The following is a 17,958-nucleotide window of genomic DNA, read 5'->3' as shown; positions in this document are numbered from 1 at the left end:
GCTGTCCTGCAGGTCAGCTGTGTAAAGTGTGATACATTTGCAAATACTGCACCAAGTATACATGCAATACTCAGATATTTACAGAGCTCATAATCTGTGGAGGAGCATCTGCAAAAGTAAATATTGCAATTCCATGCAACTAGGGCAGGTTTACTAATTAATGCTTTCAGTCTCTTTCTTGTGTTTTTGCTCATTATATCGACTGCGTTAACAATTCTTTAGAAATAAAAAAGGTCCCCGTCTCCTTTGTTTAACTCAGCCTGATCACATGCAGGTTAGTGTGAACTCACAAACTATTTTTAGTGTTTTTTCTGAGAAGTGTAAAAATTACAAACTAGGTGAGGTATCACACTGAGTGCTGTGTCAAGTTTCCCCACAAGAACAACATGGCTGTAGCATGGTTTTTACCTTACTAAGGTTAGAAAGAGGCTTAAGCGAAGTGCAGTGCATACTGGGCCGAATGGTCCAGGGAGAAAGACTGGTCTGTTGTACTGGCTCTGTATATATACTCGTCTTGCGGTCATGAAGTCACTAACATGTAGGAACAATAAATGAAATATGTAACCACATCATATTAAGCAGATGCAATGCCGTTTTGCATGCTCATTATTGCAAAACATGGCTGACTTATGAGTTTCTTTTTCTCTTAAAGGTTGTTCCCAGGCACCACATAAATCTAGTCAACTAGAACATGACAACAGCAAGCACACCACAGAGTTCAGGGGTGCTGCAATACAGCTTTTACGTGACAAAACTAACTTTCAGGTGCTTTCTCAAACAAAGAACTAGTTGATTTTGTGCAGGGTTAATCAGTCTCTACCCTGGCTCAACTGCAACGTTCCTGAATACTACTGCAGAAAACTAACAAAGCTACACACCTTTTGTTAAGAAGCAAAGAGAGGCATGGGATAACTGAATTAAAACATATGCACATAACATTCATCTTTGATCTCCATGTCAGTTTTTTTTTTCAAACATTCGGCAGGAAAGTGGAAGCAGATAAGAACTGTGATGACTCCTGTGGTCACACCTAACATGACCACGACGAGCGCGGTGCGCACAAAATGCTGCCAATAAATAAAATGGAAACTTAACAGTACCAGCATGTTAACAAAGATAACGTTTACATAATTCCATTTTAGAGTTGTTGTTTGTCTGCCCACAAAGATAAGATGACATTATTGTATTATAAATGCTACCTATAGCGAGGGAAAATAGTAAATGCATATTTGTGATGGCGAATACATTCAGCAGCAGTAAAGCGCTTGCATACAGAGTCCATATGAATAGTGTTCAGGCTCCCAGTTTAAACATCTACCACATGAGCAGGTAAATATTAGAATCATTAGCAGATAAGACACACTGTCTCACACTTCCTGTGTCAGACTGCCTATAGACCTACTGTGAGAAGCATTGTCAGAGGAAGACTGAGCCTCATTTTCTGAAGAAAATAAAATGTGGGGAAAGCTAAAGTTAGCCACACTGAGCATAAAAAAACCACCATTAATAGTACCAGTTTGTAAAGCATTCAGAACTTTGTGCATTACATACTTATATTAATGCATGCACTGAACAACATATTATGCTCCCTAAAGTAGAATTAAATGGAAATTGTCCATTTAACAGGATAATTAAGACTCAAACAGAAAAAAAGTGCCTTTTTTAAAAACTGAGCCAAAAGTAGCAGCTAACTTGGATGGCAGATGGGGAACTCTCACAATCTGATAAGAAGCAGCTACGGATATGCATGATGGCAGCTGCAGTATGATCTTGAGTAACTCACTGTAAAGACTGAAAGGAGACATGACACCTTTTAACTGCAATCCAAATCTCTTTAGAATAAACCTAAAATGGCACGGCGGACTGCACTCAGATGCTTCTGTTTTCATTTCATTACTAACTTGCATCAACTAATGTAGCTGTTATGCTGAAATGCATCTTTCTCTGTTCAATGTTGCGTGTTACTTGATTTATATGTTAAATTTTCTTGTGCCGCTTTCATGTTTTTTGTATGAGCCTATATGCAATCCTCAAATGTAAGCATTTGAAAAAGAAGCAAACTGCAACACATGGCACAAGCTTTTTATAACATATGGGGGGGATGAGTCTGCCTACAGGGACAAAGTGGAGCGACTGACAGCGTGGTGCAGGGACAACAACCTGCTCCTGAACACAACCAAGACGAAGAAGACTGTTGTGGATTTTATGGACATTAAACCACTTTACGTCAATGGGGATGGGGTGGAGATGGTGTCAGACTTCCGCTTCATGGGAGTTCACATCTAGGATGACCTGTTCTGGGGTGTGAACACAGTGGAGCTGGGAAAGATGCTCAGGAGAGACTTTATTTCCTGAGAATCCTCAGGGAAAACAACATCCCTCAAAAGCTGCTCGTGTCCTTCTATCATTGTTCAATAGAGAGCATCCTATGCTACTGCCTCTGTGTGTGATTGTAAAGATGGCCCAAGGGATCACTTTCTGTTTTTTACCCCCTCTAGATGAACTGCACTGCTCTTGTTGTCTCAGGAAAGCAGGAAATATCATAAAAGACTCCCCACACCCTGCTCATAATCTCTACAAACTGCTGCCATCAGCAATAGTCACACTGTTAAAAAAAACATCTTTAAAAAACGGTAATATTCCGGCAGCTGGGGCGCCAAAATACTACCGTAACATAACAGAAAATAACTTCCTCATAAAATACGGTTATTTTCAGTAATGACAATACAGTTTGTTGCGCTAATTCTACATGGGATTCTGCCTTTTCCAAGTGCTTTTAGACATTAAATTAGGAACATTTTAACGTGATCAAACAATGAAATTACCTATAAACAAGGTCAATGAATGTGGCAATATGAATCATAATACGTAAATGTACAGAAATATACAGTTAACAGTTGGTTTAAATAATAATGGATTGCATGCCCTGGGACAGAGGCGAGGCTGCCATATTGCACCATCAGCCTCTCACCAGTAGGTGAAGAGTCTTGACCATGGACACAATACCGAGAGTGTCCGAGCCGGGGATCGAACCGGCAACCTTCTGATCACAAGGCAAACTGCCAACTCTTGAGCTACGATCGCCCTAAATAGCAATGATAATAATACTTATGTGATGTAACACAAGCTTATAGGGATCATGTTATATACTTTTCCATAGCATTACATTTGAATTCAACAGTTCAATCTTTCAAATAACGGACAGATATTTGTGAAATCATGATACATTTGTGAATGTATTTTTACAATCTAAATATGCATATGTACAAAAAAATATATTTAAAAAACAAGTAAATTGTGTTTTACTATATTTACAGTGATGTTATGTTATTTTACCTTTGACATGTAAAATCACAGTCTACTTATGTAAATTTAATGATATTCTAGAAAGACAGTACAAAACTGTAAAATATACAGTAAGATACTTTGACATTACTATTTTTGGAACAGTGCAGTTCTCCCCTATAGTTGTTAGGGCTTTGAATTACAAGTAATCACTTCCAATACAACCTGACGAATACGGTCCAATGGATGACAGCCTGTAACATCCTGTGCAATAGTGTTTATGTGCAATAAGATTCTTTCCATTATAACTGAAAGACTATTTTATTCCTCTTTTTTATACTATTCTTTTGTAATTATATTAAAACCTTTTTCTCCTGACACCACAGGGACTCCACTTAATAAAGATAATTGGATTCTGATTCATTTTGCGTCATCTTATAGACAAAACTAGTCCTTCTTTTGTAGCAAAATACACATATAATTTTCTTTATTTTTCGTGATTTGCCATTAATTAATTTTTTAACAAAAATTTAAATCCCTTTTTTTTTTAAAAATGTAATAAATGACCTTTCAGATAAAATAATATCTGCTACACGCTTAAATGTTATGTCATACCTTTAGTGAATCTAATGGACCAATGAATAAATGAGTGTAATGCCATGCAGAAGTCTTGAATCACTTCTTTATATTTTGATAGGGAAATGGCAAAGAGGCGCAGCAATTTACTGAAACATGCACACATACATGGAAATAAAGTGGGCAATAAGGTAAGATAGAGTTTGTGCAATTCTAAAAAGCTTGAAAGTCAATATTTGGTATGACCACTTTAGTCTTCAGTCTGAACTGTCTTAGGCAGCTTTCTTGTCATTTCTTTAAGTAGCCTTCAGGAATAGTTCTCCAGGCTTCAAAGCTTTGGATGTTTCTGCTGTTTGTGCTGATCTCTGTCAAGAAGACCCCACAGTGCTTCAATAATGTTGAGGTCCAGGGGAGGCCAATCCATGACTGATAGTGTTCCACTGTGTGTTTTTCACTCATATATATGTATACATACATACACACACACACATACATATATATATATATATATATATATATATATATTTTTTTTTTTTCCCTCGTTGTATATTGTTTTCTCTTCTTACTTTTGCATCTTTGTGGTCCAGCTACCCAATCTGGCTGTGCAAGAAACTGCACAATGACAATAAAAAGCTCTAAGTCTCAAAGTCTAAGTCTCTTTTTCTATCCTTTTACTGCATTGGTAGTGTGTTTGGGATCTTTTTCATCTTTTTCATCATTCCAGATGGTGTTGCATGGTCAGTCAAAATCGAATCATAATTCTGTGTACATAATTCCATCAATTTTGACAAGATCCACAACAACACTCACTAAAATGCATCCCTAAACCATGACAGAGTGTTGTACAGACGGCTGTAGATACTCATGGTTGTACTTCTCTCCTGACCTCATCAGTATGTGTTGATGACAATTTCAGAAATTTTTAAAGGTCCTGTGTTACTGGAGTTTTTCCTGTTTCTTAGGAGATGACATTCAGATACTGTTCAGACTCTGTACATCATGCTGTTATATGTCATGACAAATAACTGACAAATAACTCTTTCAGAATTGCCTTTTTGATGTGAAATTCAGTTTTATTTATATCAAAATTTGCTACGTTTGACATTTTGGATAAATTCAACTGAAAAAATGGGAACAAAATAGATGTTCTTGTGATAGGCTGCCAGTAACAAACAGTCTATTTAAGTTAAAATGACTTCTTTGATAAGTTGCCCCTTATGTGTAGACACAACTCTGGTTTATCTATTAAGTTAAGTGCTTGAATGGTTGATCGGTCAGTGTTTAGTGGCTTAACAAACAAACAAAGAAGCAAAAAGCATTCTACTGAAAATGGCGAGATACAAGGAATGGACTGAAAATCAGTGAAAAAGCAGCCAGTGTCCAAAGAAAAACTTTGAGCTTTCAAAAGGACAAATAAAAAAAATACAACAAAGTCTGGCTCTTTGGCAGCAAAATATAAAAAACCATACAGTGGGACCCAAAACTTTGGCGCAGTACTAGATGTGCCGGTTGTATCTACTAACAAGGTTATTGTAAGAGTTTACATCAGCTTCATTTTACAGTTCATATCAAAATATTTCTTAAAAGTGTTTTGTTGTAACTTACGTGGCATGATCCCCTGGCTGACGAGCTCCTCTCTGCTCCTTCTCTGTTGCAACTTCAGCTGAAGAACTGAACACCAAGATGCAAGTCAGTAGCGGCAGAATGAATGGAAAACATCAGACTGAGTGTGTATGCATGTTTATCTCAGTTCTCACCCACCGAACGCCACAAAGGTAGAGACATTACTAAGCAAATGCCCACGAGCAAAATGAAAGCAGTAGATTGAAGCAGTTATGCTGCCGTGATATATCCAAGTTACTCTATGAGGACTTTTCTGTCTACACTATTAGCTGCTACAAAAATTGTGAGCTTTTATGATCGGATGCACAAAGGTTATGTAACACACTACAAAGGGAAGTCAGACACACACATGAACACACGTACTGGCAGTTTCCTGTTTCACGTTTTTGATGAAATGGCAGCCCACAGTCACACATTCGTGACATTACAAGATCCCACAGAGTGTGAGAAAAAAAAGACAGCAGACTGCTCATTTTGAGAGCGCCTGGATTGAACTTGATGCTTGTTTGATTGTATTTTATAAATTATTGATTTGTTCACACAACTTTATTTATATCTGCAAAACATTTTGAGGGCTGAACTTCAAGATGATATGAAAATATGGACTGGCAGGAAAGGATTTTCTGTTCATCAGCACTTTGATCTGAGCAGTGAGTTGCAGTAAAATGCAGTAGCTGGAAACGTTTTGAGTGTGAAGGTCTTTTTCACGCACTCTGACTTTCTGCATCCACAGTATTAGTACACACAGTTGCCACATAGAAGTGTGGCTGAGGTGTTGCACAGCATATTATAAGTTGTGACTATCAATAAGAAATAACTTCACCTACAATCACAGGTCTTTTCAGAGCAGATCAGGCAATATGACAATGTGACGTGGTGATTGAGTGGGATTAATAAATAACTTTTGGTCTCAGCTGCAGGTTTTGGTTCCCATGTAGCAAAGCCAGACATTTATGTTTAGCTTGTTTCTTTTAACACAAATGAAGCGCGTGCATATGCTGTTGATAGTTTTTGGGGAAAATCTTATGACAAAGTGAGGAAATGCACAACAGAATAGCTGTGTTATAATATTCTTTCTTTTTGTTTTTTGCCTGGTCACATTTTGTTCTCATTTTCCTAAATAGGTTCTATTAAATGTTTAAATTTAACCTTCTACAGTAAGTACAAATCCAGTACTCAGTGCTGAGCCATAATGTCTGATCAGTGGTTTGAAAGGACATATCCATAAAGTGAAAATTTACTGCTGTACTTTCTGGGCTGAAGCTGACTGTCACCCCAGTGACATTCAAACTGTAGCTCATCTTTCCTCATCAGAGTATTCCTCCACCATGGGCTAAGACCCCATGTGGGTATGCTTGATCAGCACTTTGTCAATTTTAGACAAGTAAAAGAAATAAACTAATACAGAAATACAGTTTGGTTAAATGTAGGTGATTTTGGGCTGTCTTCGAACTGTTTTTTCCAAGGGGGGAACTGACTATGGACACGATGTTAAAAAACAAGAATTGGGTAAAAAAAGTTTGAATTTATTATGGATTTTCTCAACACGGGGTCAAAAGTATACATATAGACTCAAATGTACATACACCACCATTAATATTTGGTTAAATGTCCCTCAGCATGTACCACTTTGACCAGAACCCTATGGTAGCCATCAATAAACTCTGGGCTGGACATCGTACCACTTTTTCTTGACAAAATTGTTAGTTCATTTAAATTGGTTGGTTTCCTGGTTAAGATTTATTTTTGAATGATGGGCCACAAATTTTTAAAAGACTTAAGGTTGGAGCTTTCAGAAGCCAGTTTCAGAAGCTTAATGTTACCCTTCAGCTATTCCAAAACCAGTTTTGCTGAATCTTTGGGATTTTTATCCTGTTGGGGCATTCAACTGTGTCCCGTCTGACCATAAAGATTATTGAATAAAGCAGGCTAACATTTAGACTGACCATTCCATTTTCTGGAATAGGCTTCCGAAATCCCCAAGTTCAAACCTATTAAAATTTATGTACTATTCTTTAAAAGCCAGGTCCATGCAAAGAAACCATCCAATTTACACTAACTTCAACTACCAATTCCTTCACGAGGAATGGTCAAATATCCAGACAGTCTCAAGCCAGAAGCTTTTTGGTGGCGACCAAAAGAAGCTGGCCGAAGTGAAACTTGCCAAGGGACATTTAACCAAATAATAGTGGGGGTCACAGAAAGTTGGTTCATCTGGTCATAGTGTTTATAGAGGAAGAAACTTTTCCTTTCTCATCCAAGTAACTTCTTCAGTCTCACCTGACTGCAGGTTTCCCCCACTTTATAAACAGTACATTTGTGTAATGACCGAAAGTAGCACCAATGACTAACAAAGGGCCCATAATTTCAGAAAACTACATTCGAAACCTTAGGGGTATGAGTTAATTGCTTCCATATGATAAATAATAGACATATTATTGCCCAGTTTGTTAGAGAACTGAAATCAGGTTAACCTCTTAAGCCCCAACGCCTAACCCCAAATGCGATCTCCTGCCTTTTGCCCCCGTATCCGGGGTGTTGGGGCTTAAGAGGTTAAAATAGATGAAATGCTGCACAGAAAACACTGAAACCACTAATTGTAATACAGTACTATGCAAACATCTACCCCTCATTTCTTCCCATTTTCTAGGAAAATGGGAATTAGGTTACATAAGGCAAAAGTTTGTACAATTTTAACAAGCCAGAAAGTCAATATTTTGTAAAACCACCTTTGTTCTTCAACAATGTCTTAGGCAACTTTCTTGTCATTTCTTTAAGAATTCCTCATGAATAATTCTCCAGGCTTCTTGAAGGACATTCACAGGTCTTTGGATGTTGGCTGCCTTTGTTCCATTCTCTGTCAAAGTGATCCCACACTGCCAATGTTCAAAGAAAAACTTTGATAGACTTTCAGAAAACCTATAGAACTATTACTAAAGACCACTTGAACAATGACAAAATGACAAGAAATTCACTGGAAACAATATATAAAGAAATGAGGGGCGAGTCAAGATTTTTGCACTGTATGTACTGTAATGAACAAGATTTGGATATTATCAGATTTCAAGTCTTTTCTAAACCCGAATCCAAACTTCCACATCTATCTCTTAAATCTCCTGTCTTCCTTTTACATTTTCAGGTTTTCAGGTTCATGTCTTCTGTCTTTATACCTGTAAAAAGTCTTACTTAATAAGGACAAGCTGAATGTTTTCAGAAATTTGAGTGTGGCCTACATTTTCTTCCCTGAGTTGGAAAAAATGGGACCATGCTGTGTTACTGTGGCCCATTAGAATCTACAGATAGTCCTCATGAGCGACTACAAAAACATTCAAATCGCTTTGATTTCTGTGATGAGGACTTGGCTGACATGGATGGTGCAGTTTCTCCCCTTGGCAGCAGGAAAGATTTAACTGGCTCCTGCAGGGAAACATGGGCAGCCACACTAAGCAAACACTAACACAGATACTCATTACAAGCATGCATAATATTTGCATACGCACGCAAACATACATTGCAGTGCAGATGCACATTTTAATCTCCGCTTATGGTGGCATAGTGTAATCACACATCAACACATAAACACACACACTGACAAACACTTACATTTGCAAAGTGATGTTACTGTATGTATTGAGAAAGAATCTATGTTTGGAATGTGCACTCACTGGTCAAACGCTACTACATAAGAGGAAGTCTCGCTTTAGCCTAGTCATAAACAGTTTATGCACACAGCACTTTGACCATGCAAAAGAGCCCATTGTGCTCATTGAGTAAAATGAAACATCGGATCTATGTCAAAGGGGGTTATTTGACTGTTGAGGTTTTCTCTGTTTTATTGTAGGGTCTTTACCTTACAATACAAAGCATTCAGGCGACTGTTTTTGATTTGGTGAATTGAGTTGCATTATCGGAAACTAAAATTGTCACAAGCTGAACAGGCAATGAAGCAACAAATTGCAAAGACTGCACTGAGCCTAAGAAATTTCTTCATGACTTAAAGTTGTTTGAGCAACATAATATGAACACCAGTGTTATTTCTCTATTTCATAGCCACCCCATAAGCCAGTTACGTGGGCATATTAAAAAAACATTTTTACACAGAAGGCATCACTGCTAGAAGACGAGCCTGGTATCAAAATGTAGGTAAAACGAGACCATTCATATGCTACAACTTATTTTCATCTGTCACAAACCTCTTCTTCCAGAACAAAAAGACTGAGTGTTTATCAGAAATCAGTGAGGCTGATCTCCTGTACAGCTTACTAGGGTATCCTTGGAAAAACTCAGAAGTGGTCATGATCCTAGGTCTTTGACCCAGTATCTTCTGTGTTTGGACTTTTGAATTCTTTTTTATTGGATATACTGAGTTTGAGATTGTTATTCCAGGTTTTGGTTCTCATTATAGCTGTAATTCTTTTGTTTTTTACTATTTGTATCCTCACGTCTTCTTAGTTTTGTTATCTTGGTTCTACTTTGCTTGTATTCTATGTTTTTTCTGTAATCATACTCCTCCTGTGCTCCCCATGCATTTTTGTGAAGACAGTCTGTCTCTGTGGTTGTTTACCCTTCTGTCTTATCTGTGTTTCAGTTCCCGTGCACTGTTTCTTCCTGTTTTATTTTGGCGGTCTCACATCTCTTCTGCTTTGTATTTAGCTCTATTTCCCCTGTCTTGTAACCTGTAATTAGTTTCAGCTGTTTTCCCACCTGTTGGCTGTTCCCTCGTTATCCTCTATGTTTATATATATTGTCTCAGTATTTCCTTGACCCTTGTCACATTCTTCCTCATGGCTGTGTCCTCCCTGCCAGTGTGGTTTCTTAGAAGATTTGTAGCTTCGGTTTCCTCGTTTCTAGTCTTTGATGTTGTGTGCTTTGTTCAGGCTCAGCATTAAAGCTGCTTTTTAGTTTACTTTCTGTCCTTTGAATCCTGCATCTTGGATCCAACTCCTGCCTGACACACAGCCTCCCTGACAGAACCTGTTTAATGATGTCAATTCACATCTTAATTGATGCATGATGAGGTGTCCAAAACACTCATTAAGGACACAGAGGTACAAGTACAGGAGGTAGTCAAATATCCATCCATCCATCCATCTTCATCCGCTTTATCCGAGGCCGGGTCGCGGGGGCAGCAGCCTAAGCAGAGAGGCCCAGACCTCCCTCTCCCCAGCCACCTCCTCCAGCTTATCCGGGGGAACACCAAGGCGTTCCCAGGCCAGCCGAGAGATATAATCTCTCCAGCGTGTCCTGGGTCTGCCCCGGGGCCTCCAAATATATATAACAATAATACAATTATTTTCACATATTTGACCGCTTTGCATGTGTGACAGTGATAATGACTAGCCGATGTATCACATCTGGTTCACTTCTGTGTGAAAAGTTCACTCAGAGTGCTTTCTACATTAAATTGAATGTGCATGGATTTGTGGACCACCTCTATTTCAAAGTTGTGGAGAGACAGTCAGTTACAGTGTGTATTTATCCATCAGTCTTTTCTTGTTTCCTAAGGAGTCTTCTGTATGGTAAACACGATGTAGTGGGCAGTTCAGACTCACTTGTCTGCCCCCAACCTGTGGTCTGCCTCTGTGTCCCCCCTCTCTCCCCCGCCCCACAAGTTTTCTATTTCCGACCATGCTGTAACCACTCGAAACCCAATCCCTCTAGACCGCCCTGTGAATTAAGAGGAACATTACTGTAAACTGCCAACTCACACACAAGTACATAAAGTGTAAGGACAGCTTAAAAGGTTGTGCACACTCGGTCTGATGGGAAAACGTGAGAAGCGATGTGGTGAAAGGATGCATGGGCAGTCTCTGCTAGGCATAGCTGCGGCTGTTATTTTGCTATTTATTAGTTATTGCATATTTTTCAATAACTGAAACTGTGGCAATGCACCATAACATGCCTTTAAATTTTTAATGAAAAGAAACTAAAGCCTCTTGGAGTTTGTCCTTGTCTAAATTGGTCCACACTCCTCTCTGTCCAGATACTTTGGTTCAAGGCCCAGGGACCTCCAGCCAACAGGTTGCTCGGTTCATCTGCTCAAGGCGACGTGTGCTGTGCCCAGGCTGGCTGTGCCCCAACTGTAACCAAGGCACTAGCAGAATATTTGATCCCATTAACACCTCGGCCCAGAAAATAAACCTCTATTCTTTGATGGGAAAGCCTAAATTTTTAAAACAGTTGATGTAATATCTACAAATATTCAATGTACATTTTCACAAAATTTCTTTACTTAAAAAGAACTACTAATACAATCAAACTGAGCTACACACATTTTCAAATCCTCATGTGTTGTGTGAGTGCAGCTCTAAAAATGTTCATGTGCTGTATGTGAACTGGAAACGTGACTAGAAACAGGTATCCCACCTTGTCTGAGACTCTGACAGGCTTGGCGCTCTAACTCAAAACGCATATCTGGCTTATCCATGTTGCATCTGATTGGCTGAGGCCTGAAAGGGGCAGGGTCAATCCGGACACATGGAGGGTGCTCCAGCATGGCGAGCGTTAGCAAACTGGAAAATTACCCCTGAGTGAGTCATCCACAAAAACACCACAATAGGAACGACAGCCAATGGTGGACATCAGTTTAGTCCAGGTGCTGGATTTCTGCAGCCTTGAAATCCCCCCAAAACAAAGCAATCCGCTTAAAGAGTCAAGCTCTGGGAGACCATTGTTGTGACTGAAATGAAGGAATATCCTTCAAAGTAGAGAAAAGTGAAAGAAGAAGAAATCTGCAACATTTCTGGTGTCAGTCATGATCAAAAGAGATTTGTTCTCATCAAAACAGCCATTTCCAACCACTTCTTTTGAAGAACTCCTTGATTAGATTCAGCAAAAACAAAAGCGAGAGTGTCTAGAAGAAAATCCTTAATAGAGTTTCTTTTTAAAAAAGAGAGTAGATGAATGCAAACTATACAAACTCCAATGCTGTGCTTTAGAAGAGCGTCTCCTGGATTTGCTGTTGCTACAGGACTGACTAAGTCGTGTGTGCATGCCTTCATGTGTGTCGTATATCAGTGAAGCTGTGCTCGAGAGGTCTGTCACAGCTGTTGCTGTACTCAGTCACTCAGCCGTTGATAGACACAAGCAGGCGCATCCGAACACAAATACACGCACATGCGTTCTCCTCACCAAATTCCTCTCACTTTGCACTTCTGATCTGAGCTCAGTGTGGTGTCAGTGATACATCCAACATCTCAACAGCTGCTGCCACTCCATGTGCCCGTCATCATTTTTTGTCAGCTTTTTTTTAATTTATTTTTTTGTCTTTCTGTGCAGCTGTCTGACTTTTATTTCCTCTTTTTCTGCTCACAATGTTTGACAGAGTTTATTTGGAGTTTGGATTAGGAAAGTAACCAAAAATCGAAAAGTAATCATGGAAAGATACCAAACCCTCACCTTAGATAATGCGAATAAATTCACTTAAAAGATAATGTTTACTTTGAAAAAAACTAAACTAATGTCTAATGACTATTACATGTAATACATTTTTGAATCATAAAAATGAACTAAGCAGGGATTATGCTTTCCATGTCTATGAGTCTGCTAGGGCCCACTAAGGACCCAGTGACATAAAAATTACATTATCAGATCGTTAGCATAATGGTTCGTGCGGATGTTCGTGCACCTGCCTGTTTTTGGGCACCAACTAGACCTGGTCCCCAGACGGCAGACCTCAAGTGGATGTCAAAGAAGTATAAAAAGAATGACTATTCCACTATCAGAGGTCTATCTTTCTGTGTCTGTGTCCACAACAGAGTATAACCTAGGCTTTAAACTAAACTGCACTGAAAATGTAAAATTAAATAAAAATAAATAGAAATTAAAAAATGCAAAACTATAATAGCTATCACAAAAGGAGGAGAAGGAGAAGGAAAAGGGCAGCTTTTCATCTATAAACTGCTTTAAAATCAAGTGAGGACAAGCTGTTTATGTGGCTTTTGCTCAAGCTACAGCCAGAGCCATGGCATGTGATGACTTTTGCAGAAGAGTGGATTTGCATTTGATGTCCCATCTGTATCATCCAGGCTTTGATGATAACACATTTACTTGCAAACACTGGCTCTGTTTCTACACATTGCAAAGAATAGCAACTGATCTCAGTGCAGTGAAAGCAAAGCAAACAGTAGCTTGTCTAGTTCACTAGTGTTCTATAAATTTCCCGTCAAACACGAGAGATTTATCTGCAATGCACATGTGCAACAACCAGAAACAGCTGCTGTCCTCTCAGCTCGACAAGCTTGAACTTTCAAATTGATAAACTTGTGCGTACTTTCAACAACAAAGATCTGTATGCACTTGCCTGCCTGTATCTCAAGCTATTTGGGTTTTAGTCTATTATTTTAATCACTTCTTTCCCATGCTGTCAAAATCAATTCTTCTTCTTCAGCTCTTCCCCATCTCCACTGCGTCAATCAGAGATCAATTTTCCACTTGTTCCATTTCTACTACCACAAGCATCTAGACTGCACAGGTCTTCTCCCGTTTCCTCCTCTGCTCTGCTCTGCTACCTCAGCATAGAGTCCAGTTGCCAAATAGGATATAATTATATTAATATAATATGATAAAAGCTTTGTACTTCAATAAATCTAGTCAATGTTTTCCAATGAATTTCTCCTTATTGAAATTTCTGGTTTGGATTTCACTGGGCAAGCACTGCTTGCCCTGTTGGACCACTACCGCAAAAAGAAAATATGGAGCATCAAAGTAGGTTAAAGTACATTGTAATTGTTTCCAATATTGCTGCCAAAATATGCCAAAAAATGCTAGTTTCTAGTGGATTTTTTAACCAATTTTGTATTTCCATCTAGCGAACTGAAGGGTCTTCAGTTGTGGTTTTGACATTCAGCAGGAGAGTGTAGTGGTACACTCCTCTTGGAAAATACGTAGCTGTGTATCTCTTTCCCAAGATGATCTGTTTTCTCCCAGTGCCTAATTAAAGTGTATACAGTATACTTGCCTGCAGTCGTTCATGTTGCCTTTATCACTTTCCTTCAGCGCGACTGTCTTCTCCTCTCTGTGCCTGCGTGTCAGTATAAAACACCTGTTCCCTTCCACTGACAGTTCCATTCATCTCCATTATTAACGCCCTGTCCCAGGTGACATCAACTAATATGACATGACATTAAAAGAGAGCCCTTTCAAGGTGAAAAAAACTAAGCGCTCTATTCTCATCTGTCAGTTAGCATTACAAGGAGCCGATGGTACTTGTCATGTTTGCATTATGTAAAAAAAAAATATATATATATATATTATTGCCTGTGCTTCAAAAACAAAGAGCAAGCTGAAGATGAAAACACATGATAAAGCATGTGGATTTGTAAATGATAAGATCATAACTAGTGAGAATCTGCATATTTGTGTTAAACATGCAGGATGACTCCCAAGTGTGTTCTTGATACTGAGGGTGTTATTATGCGAGAAGTGTTGTCCCCAGGCAAAGAACTCCTCAGTGTGACAGGAGAGGGGAAAATGAATCAAGACTCTCATCCACCATTACTTCAGATAAGGCTCCAACCAAAATGCTGCCAGGGCTAATCCTGCTCTGCTGCATGTGCTCGTGTGTTTTGTGTGTGCAATTGTTTCCTGTCACAAAGAGTCTATCTACATGCACAAACTGTTTAACTCTGCTCGACACTAATGTATCTGTATCAGCAATGTAAGTGCAAGATTAAGACTTGTTATTAAGACTAAATATGTTTACATTGCTTTATATCTGAGTCAAACTTTTTAAAGTGCGTGTCCTGATATCAGTTGTAAACACTGAGATGAAAGCCAGCAAAGAGAATTGTGAATCTCCCACACAGAGGGCTATCTCTTGTTGTTCCAGATAATTGCAGATGATAATCTGTGGATTAAAAAACATAAATAAACATAACAGATCTCAGAGTAGTTCTTGAAGAAGTCATAGTTCTTGACCATTCAAACAAAGGAACAACCAGGGTGAATGTTTTAGTGACAGATTTTCAAATCACCATTGGGCCTCATAGAGGTAAGAGTGGTATTTGAGGGTGCCTGGTGCCTTGGTGAAAAGTATCAACAATTGGCCCAATTAAAGAGAATAAAGCTTCAGCAAAAAGTATAAAAGTATATAGAACAAGTTTATTGTTTGACTGACCTCAGCTTGTGGCCTCATTGGGGTTGTCATAAAGGTCGCACTTCTCCAGTTCATTCATCTATTGCCAGGGAAGCATGACTGTCTTTAAACCACATGAACATGTTATCCAATAATGTCTCATTTGTGATCAGTATGTCAGACAGCTATTATTAATCATTTAGTTTTTTCTACTCTACATTTAACCTATTTTTTTTCTGTAATAGTTTATAATGAGCTTTATGAAACCCACAAGCTGAAATGTATTAAATACATGTTAAAATTGCCACTGGCGATTGCACCTCTTTAGATTTTAGTCGATACTCCAAGAACTTTGTAGTTGAAGTTGTGCCAGAAATCTCCCAAATCTCAAAATTGATCAGACATTGATATATTGTGCTGGCGAAGATTCTCAATATGTCGTAAATGTATTGCTGTGGGGATCTGAAAGTATATTTGGTAAGTGCTGTATAACAAAACACTATTATGGAAGTCTCCATTCTGGTGCTGCTTTACAGCGTTTGACAGGAACAAAACATTAGCTCACTCAACTAAAAAGCTTTGAGCTGTTACCTTCATCCTTGTGCCAACTCAGCCAGCATAATAACATGGGAGATATCTGTCTGAAGGACTGCTGTGAAGGACAGTAATGAAACTCCATGCTGAAATACAGTTCTATGCATCACTCTTGAGTCATGTCTGATTTTTTATATTTAGCTGGGGAAATGGGAAATAGGTGAAGGTGAATTATTGAAAACTATGCAAACACATATGGAAATACAGTACACAAGGCAAAAACATTGCTGTACAATTCTAATAAGCTCTTCAACAATTGGTTTGACCACCTTTATTCTTCAGCATTGCCTGAACTCTCTTTGGCAGCTTTCTTATAATTTCTTAAAGTAGTGTTCAGGAATAGTTCCCCAGACCTGGTGAAGGACATTCAAAGCTCTTCTTTAGATGTTGGCTGCCTTTGTTCTGTTGTCTTTCAAGATGATCCCACACTGCTTCAAAAATGTTGAGGTCCGGGCACTTAGGAGGCCAGATGATGACCTCACTATTGTCATGGATGGTCAAACTTTGTGTCGAGGAACAGACAATAGTGTTCCATTGTGTGTTTTTCTATCCAGGTATCCATTCTGAGGGTGTTTGGGATCATTGTCATGAATGACGGTGTTGCCATCAGATGCTTTGAGGATAGTATTGCACGGTGAATCTAAATCAGATGGTACTTTTGGTTGAAATGCAGCCCCAAACCATGACAAAGCCTCCGCTGCCTTTTAAAGATGGCTTTCGATGCTTATTGTTTTACCTCTCTGCTGAGCTCTGTTGTAGATACTGACAAATATTTGAAACAAATATTAGAAAATTTGATTCATCACTCCATCTGACCTGTTGCCACTGATTTCCAGTTCTTCTCTAATGTGGCATGCCTCAGCCTTTCCTCTCTGCTTCCTTCCATAATAATGGCTTCTTGACAACCAACCTTCTACTGAGACCATTTCTGGTGAGGCTTTAGTGAACAATAGGTGTATCAGTAGAGCATTCAGATGCATCTGTCAGGTCCTTTGTCAGATTTTTTCCTCTTCGTGACTTTCAGATGTTGTTCATCAGCTACAGATAGTTTTCTTTTAGGGCTGCTCCTCCTTCTTTTTCCCTCCACTTGTCCAGTTTCCTCAAATTTTTTAAGGACAAACTGCGCATCATGTTGAGATGCTTATGCTTATAGCACTTTGGGAATTATCTTGTTGGTGGAAAAATAGCAACAAGGTAATTGCCTGTCAAACTGTCTTATCTTTTGCATTTTTTATAGATTAAACTAAAGAAACTGCAACAAATGATCTTCTTGTTCAACAGGCAGCTAAATACAAAGTACCTAAGGATACAATTTGAAACTGGCGCTTTGCTACATTTAAACACAACCGTGGATCATCTCTTGAGTTAGAGGCCTATTTTATGCTTCCTTGAAAATGGTCAGGCGCCAAGGCTGGCCTAAAAACGGATGAAAAAAGCAGCCAACAGAAGATCTTTAAAAAGCCCGGAGTACTATACAGAGCGCTTTGAAAAAGCACGAGAAAGTCTGGCTCCTTGGAAGCAAAATATAAAGAAATGAGGGGAGCTCATAACTTGCACACAGTACTGTGTGCATCACCTCTAAAGGCAAATGTAAAGGCATACATAAAAGGATTTTAGCTGGCACGTACAATGAAAAATACATTTCTCGTAACAAAAAGTTGAGGAAACAGTCACAACTCCACTGACCTTTAAAATCTGCAATAACTTGTTATTGGGCCCTGCACACGTGGAAGCAAACTGTGATAACCTTTTTCATTAGATGGTTCAAAGGTATAATTTAACATTGTGACATAGTCAGAAGTTAG

The 17,958-nt window shown here is 38.8% G+C and overlaps 1 protein-coding gene across 3 annotated transcripts in view; it reads right to left on the bottom strand.

Moving 5' to 3' along the window:
• The window catches only part of LOC120717779 (myocardin-related transcription factor A-like), a 32,431-nt gene extending 19,505 nt beyond the window's left edge, over positions 1-12,926 (bottom strand). Inside the window, exons 1-2 of one of the 3 annotated variants that reach the window (XM_040006006.1) lie at positions 11,851-12,926; positions 5,467-5,532 (exon numbers count right to left, since the gene is read on the bottom strand). In XM_040006006.1, the coding sequence (XP_039861940.1) occupies positions 5,467-5,532; positions 11,851-11,980 (196 nt within the window). In that variant the 5' untranslated portion in view covers positions 11,981-12,926. Of the gene's footprint in view, positions 1-5,466; positions 5,533-5,622; positions 8,146-11,850 lie in introns of those variants that run through there. The other 2 variants (XM_040006007.1, XM_040006008.1) reach the window with 2 other exon arrangements.
• Positions 12,927-17,958: the final 5,032 nt, after the last annotated feature.

The sequence above is a fragment of the Simochromis diagramma genome, unplaced genomic scaffold (genome assembly GCF_900408965.1).
Source record: "Simochromis diagramma unplaced genomic scaffold, fSimDia1.1 OVJJ01000510.1, whole genome shotgun sequence".
NCBI lineage: Eukaryota > Metazoa > Chordata > Actinopteri > Cichliformes > Cichlidae > Simochromis > Simochromis diagramma.
The sequence above is the reverse complement of the archived record's forward strand: the minus strand, read 5'-3'. Positions and strand labels throughout refer to the sequence as shown.